Source organism: Erythrolamprus reginae, chromosome 2, assembly GCF_031021105.1.
Source record: "Erythrolamprus reginae isolate rEryReg1 chromosome 2, rEryReg1.hap1, whole genome shotgun sequence".
Taxonomy (NCBI): Eukaryota; Metazoa; Chordata; class Lepidosauria; order Squamata; family Dipsadidae; genus Erythrolamprus; species Erythrolamprus reginae.
Genome location: NC_091951.1, coordinates 39,960,330 through 39,966,329, shown reverse-complemented (window position 1 = coordinate 39,966,329; position 6,000 = coordinate 39,960,330). Strand labels below are relative to the sequence as shown.

Here is a 6,000-nt window from a genome sequence, read left to right as displayed (position 1 = left end):
ATAAATAAATAAATAAATAAATAAATAAATAAATAAATAAATAAATAAACAAACAAACAATTCAAAATGGAAAAAAAGATTGCTGTATAATAAATATCAAATAAATATAGGATATTAATATCATCAGATAAATATGGAATATTTATAAAAAAACAAGTGAACCACAAAACACTGTTCTCTTTTTTTAATAAACAAATCAAGAGAAGTAACAAAGTCAGATTGATTCTTTTTTTAAATAATACTGAAGCTCACCTATTTTGTAACACTGGTAAGTCAGAGAGTAGTTCGGAGGGATACAAGATACTATTACTATATGTTATAAAAGGTAAAACTGCCTCAGCCTCATCAGAACCTAAGCTGCAGAGCCTTCATTTTAAGCATCTTTGAATTCATAAGAAAAAAGAGAAAAGCAGCAAAATATCTTAATAGTGTTTCTTAAGATTCTCCAAATTACAACAACAATAACAACAATAAAGTAGACTATTAGGCTGAGATCAAACTAAATTTGATGTTAATATTTTGAAAGGGAAAGCTATTACAGTTCATTTTTCAACATACATGTATTTCCTTTGTTTTTTTCCCCAATCAGAATTGAAATTAGAGCAGGAAGGGAAATTTAACTATCTTGCTCAGGATGAAATCTTAGCAATTCTTTGCTGAAGCGCTGAACAACTAATTTTCGTTAAGAAAAGAGAGATTTTTGCAAGATGGGGAGAAAAGAAATGCGTAATTCTCTACTTTTATAAACTGTGATAGTTGAAAATGACAAAATGAGGTACTGTATTTGTACAAGGCTGCATGACTGGGCATAAAAACACCAGCTAAACAAGGTCTATGTGGGGGAAAAAATGGGCTACAAAATGCTTTGATTGAGACCTATGCTTATCAATTCACTAAAAGCTTTAATTGATCTGTAGCTCTCCTAGCCTGACCCAAATACTCTAAATTACCTTAATTCATTCTTTAAAAAACCCCAGACCAGTGATGGCGAACCTATGGCGCGGGTGCCACAGGTGGCACGCAGAGCCATATCTGCTGACACACAAGCCATTTATTTATTTATTTGTCATACAAATATAGTATTGTAGTATGTTTAACATAATATAAGTATACAGTAGAGATAGAAAAGATAAAAAGACATTAGGACAGGAATGGTAGGCACGAAGGTGCACTTATGCACGCTCAGCTCCAATGTGCATGCCGTCCAGTTGATTGTTGGCTCACAGAGGCTAGGGGAGGGCGTTTTCGCTTACAGAGTGTTGTACATACTCCTGATCAGTTGGAGGATGATGAAGATATTGAGGAATCGGATTCAGATAGGGTTTATGAAGTAGTGGGGGGTTACGGGTAGTAGAACAGGTGGGAGGCCAGCCACAGGATGGGGCTATGAGTTCAGGATCTAGTGAGGGAGAATCAGATGCTCGCTGGGTTAACCCTAAATTCAGAAGGATTCAGAAACGTAGACAGCAAAGGTCTGGAAGAAGATATTAAGGAGAGGAATGGGTTAAATATTGTAGTGAGGTAATTGGCATGTCAGGGGGCTAGTGAAGAAGAAGGGTGGGGTTTCAACGTTGCTGAAAAGAAATATGGAGGTGTTTTCGCCACGCTAAAGTAAGCCAAAGTATTTTGTCTTGTATTTAGTCAGTGCTGCTGTCTTTTTTAAAGCTATGTAGTTAGGAAATAAATCTTGTCTAAGTGAAGCAGGGAAAAGGAATGTGAGAAATGCGGCTAAGAGAGAGATAACGGACTGAGTGATGTCTGGAATGTATTGAAGTACAGGAGAGCAGAGAAATAAACGGAGTTACTTTACTCATGAAATGATGCATTTAATGAGAGTTATTTGTAATTACTAAACTTCTACCAGAAACCAGAACACAGAGGGTCTCTGGGAGAATGGGGGGTGGCATTTTTGTCCTCTCCAGGATCCAAGGAAGCCTTTAGAGCCTGGGGAGGGCGAAAAACAGGCCTACCAGGCCCACCAGAAGTTGGGAAATGGGCCTCCAAGGGGAGGTGGCAGCCATTTTCACTGTCCCAGGCATTGAATTATTCATGTGGGCACTCGCACATATGCAATAGTACGCACGTGAGCACTTTTGGCACCTGTGGGAAAAAAGGTTCGCCATCACTGCCCTCGACTTTTCTCTTGAAGAGCAATCATGTTCAATGCTACTTAATTTTTCTAGGATATGAGGCTCTGAACTGGCGATACTGAATTCTCAGGATGCATACTGAGGGCTGGGCTAGTGAAGAAACGAACTGCTTTTATTTCAGTCCTATCTTAACAGAGAACTAGAGAGATCATCACCACGTACTGATCATCCTAGCTGGTCACTTGTCTGGTGATGGGGATCAGATCTCCCTTCTTTAGATCAGAGGCAATCTCTTTTTCTTTTGTGCTCTGTACTTGCTTCTCTGTGGAAATGATAAAAATATGTTAGACACAATGCTATGTTGCAAAATAGAAGAGCACACTGTGGTTGGTAAATCCACAGTAACTTAATTTAAACATGCCTGGGATTAACATACAGTGGTACCTCATCATACGAACTTAATTGGTTCCAGGAAGAGGTTCATAAGGTGAAAAGTTCGTAAGATGAAACAATGTTTCCCATAGGAATCAATGTAAAAGCAAATAATGCATGCAAATCCTTCAGGAAAATTTCAAACTTTAGAAGGGAGGCGAACAGAGGGCAGGGAGGAGCAGCTAAAGGGGGCGGGTGGAAGAAGCAAGGCTAGGCTAAAGGGTGAGTGGGAAGGAAGAAAGGCAAGGGGGGTGCCCCTCCCTTTTCTTTCTTCAAAAGACACCGTTTGAGTGCCTTTGCAAGCATGCAAAATCTTTACTCCTCCAAGCTGCCCCTCCCTTTTCTTTCTTAAAAAGACACAGTTTCAATGCCTTTTCAAGCATGCAAAATCTTTACTCCTCCAAGCTGCCCCTCCCTTTTCTTTCTTCAAAAAAGGGGGAAAAAAGAAACCCCTTCATCCCAGCAGCAGCTGCTTGGGTTCATAAGGTGAAAATAGTTCGGAAGAAGAGGCAAAAAAAATCTTAAACACCGGGTTCGTATCTTGAAAAGTTTGTTAGAAGAGGCGTTTGTAAGATGAGGTGCCACTGTATATCCATCCTTAGATAAAATACAGGAAGTAGTATAAGGGCAGAGTAGATGGACCATGAAGTCTTTTTCTGCCGTCAGTCTTCTATGTTTCTATGCTGCTACACAACTCGCAATTGCACTATATATGGCGAACCTATGGCAAGCGTTCTGGAGGTGGCACACGGAGCCATTGCCCATTGCTCTTCCGGGTTATATCCCAGAATTTCATTCTGAAGCATTATCAGAAAATACAATTTTAATACAGAAAGGTAAAGACTGTTTAGGAGAGTAAATATTTGGCTGGAAATGATGCATGTGTTGTCCATTAATCCTAAGTGTTATTGCTATTGCTATTTTTGTGAAGTGATGTTAAATCCCTTGTGTTTTCCTCACTCATGATTCAGCCAGCCATTATTTTTTATTTGTTTGTCAAACATGTACAGGATAGCAAGTATTGGTATAAACATAAACATTAACAAAGTGGGTACAGGTAAATTTGGACAATACGGAAATCGGGCAGGGACAGTAGGCACATTGGCCAGCTTTATGCACGGCCCTTACAGACCTCTTAGGAATGGGGTGAGGTCGACTGTAGACAGTCTAAGGTTAAAGTTTTTGGGGTTTGGGGAAGGAACCACAGAGTCAGGTAGTGCATTCCATGCTTTGATTATTCTGTTGCTGAAGTCGTATTTTCTGCAGTTGGGTTTTCTTTTGTAGAGGTTCCAAGAAAAGAGAAGAATATATACTAGCCACTTTCCAATTCTTTCATAATGTGAAGTGACTGCTGCATTTTCGTGGTTTTATGTTCCGTGCATTTCCTCATATAAGCAGTTCCAACCTTGTTAAAAATCTCTTCCATTGATGTTTAATTTCCCAACTGCTTTCCTCCCATTGGAGATCCAAATCCAATATAATCTAATATTTTTATTTATTTATTTATTTATTTATTTAGTCCAATACACAATGAGAGTTTTAGTGGGAATATACATATATATATATATATATATATATATATATATATATACACATAGTAAAATACATAATGAAGGTTATCGAGGATATACTCATAGTAAAATATATCTAAAAAAGAATAGAAGAGAAGATATAGGAATAGAACATATCAATGAAAGAATAGAAGAAGAGATATAGGAATAGAAGAAAGGTATAGGAGATATAGGAGAGCAATAGGACAGGGGACGGAAGGCACTCTAGTGCACTTGTACTCGCCCCTTACTGACCTCTTAGGAATCTGGATAGGTCAACCGTAGATAATCCAAGGGTAAATTGTTGGGGGTTTGGGGATGACACTATGGAGTCCGGTAATGAGTTCCCCGCTTCGACAACTCGGTTACTGAAGTCATATTTTTTACAGTCAAGTTTGGAGCAGTTAATATTAAGTTTAAATCTGTTGTGTGCTCTTGTGTTGTTTAAGGCGTCTTAGTTCTAGGCTTTCAAGACTCAGGATTGTAAGTCTAGTTTCGTAGGGTATTCTGTTTCGAGTGGAGGAATGAAGGGCTCTTCTGGTGAAGTATCTTTGGACATTTTCAAGGGTGTTAATATCTGTAATATACATCTAATGATGTAATGTCACATAAGTTAGTAGGGCATAGAAAGAAATTACCTTTCTGCCTGCTGCTTGCCACACAAATTGCTAATGGAATGTCACTGCCTTCTGCGTCCTTCCAAGACATACACCTACGGAGATGTTCTTTGCTTTCCGCACAGTAAGATGCAGTGAAGTAGACTAGACTTTACTTATCTCTGTAGTGTATTCCTTATAGAGCTCCTATTTGTTACCATTATAAAATTTGCTTCGCTAATTGTTAGTTGTACATATAGAATCCTTTAATTCCATATATTATCTTTTAATTCCGTATATCCAAAGTACGGGCAATACTTTGAACATGCAGTAAGTGATTAAAAATGCTCAGGAAATATTTCCTCCTTCTTTTGCTTCTTCCAAGAGCGAATCTAGGGAATTCAGTTTTGGAAGCAAAAATAGCTTTGTAGGAGAACTGGCCAGGCAAGCTTCTTAACTTTCCCCTATAATTTATAATCCTTAACCATTTGTACTGTTAGAAAAGTAAGAAAGCCTGATGGTATAAATGTAAATCGGTTCTTTAAAAATAGTTGGTAGCTAATACAATATGGGGAGGAACAGATAAATTCAATAAACAGACAGGCAGACAGGCTATTGTCAGAATCAGTGACATTGCATTTACTTAAAAACAGCAAAGATCAAAGAAGACCAATTCATGTCACAAAATGCTCTTATTTACCTATTTGTGTAAATAAACAAGCCATTCTTCCATTTGTCTACCAATAAAGACTGAATATTGATTGCTATATTTTAGCCATGCCTTCTTCAGGTCTACACCAGCAAAAATAAGATTCCAATTTTCTACCTACTGTGGTTCACCGTGAAGGAGTCACTTGTTCCTTGCAACTCTTGGATAATTTCCTGAAGAAGATCAAATCTGAGAAAACATGAATTAGCACATTTTAAGTACAGCTTCATGAAGGATGATTTCAAAACTAGGGAAATATAAGGTAGAATAAAATGTAGAAATACAGTATATTTGGTTTGCAAATGTCTCCATTAATTAGTTGCTAACTAATCAAATGAGAAGGAGGCATTCCTGCAAGACTTCTAGTTACAGTAGGTACTATTTGGAATATTTTACTAATGTTGAAGGCACAGGCAATGAGAATTTTTTTTTAAAAAAATAGATTTTGAGACCAGGTTCCTTACTGCCGAAAAAGAGGAATTGTTATAAAAGAAAGTCAAAATAATTCTACGTTGATTTTGTTTTATAAAAAATGGAGCAGAGAGAAACCGTGATGGACTTTTAGGATTCTGCTCTTCTCCCTTACAATAAAAAAGAGCATTCACTCTTCTGTATTTTCTTGC

General features: G+C 37.6%; 1 protein-coding gene across 3 annotated transcripts in view; it reads right to left on the bottom strand.

Annotated features, from left to right (window-relative positions):
* Positions 1-219: 219 nt before the first annotated feature.
* LOC139160225 (inactive serine/threonine-protein kinase TEX14-like) overlaps positions 220-6,000 on the bottom strand; it is a 43,312-nt gene continuing 37,531 nt past the window's right edge. For all 3 annotated transcript variants that reach the window (XM_070737886.1, XM_070737885.1, XM_070737884.1), the window contains exons 19-20: positions 5,499-5,566; positions 220-2,412 (exon numbers count right to left, since the gene is read on the bottom strand). In XM_070737886.1, the coding sequence (XP_070593987.1) occupies positions 2,321-2,412; positions 5,499-5,566 (160 nt within the window). In that variant the 3' untranslated portion in view covers positions 220-2,320. The remainder of the gene's footprint in view (positions 2,413-5,498; positions 5,567-6,000) is intronic.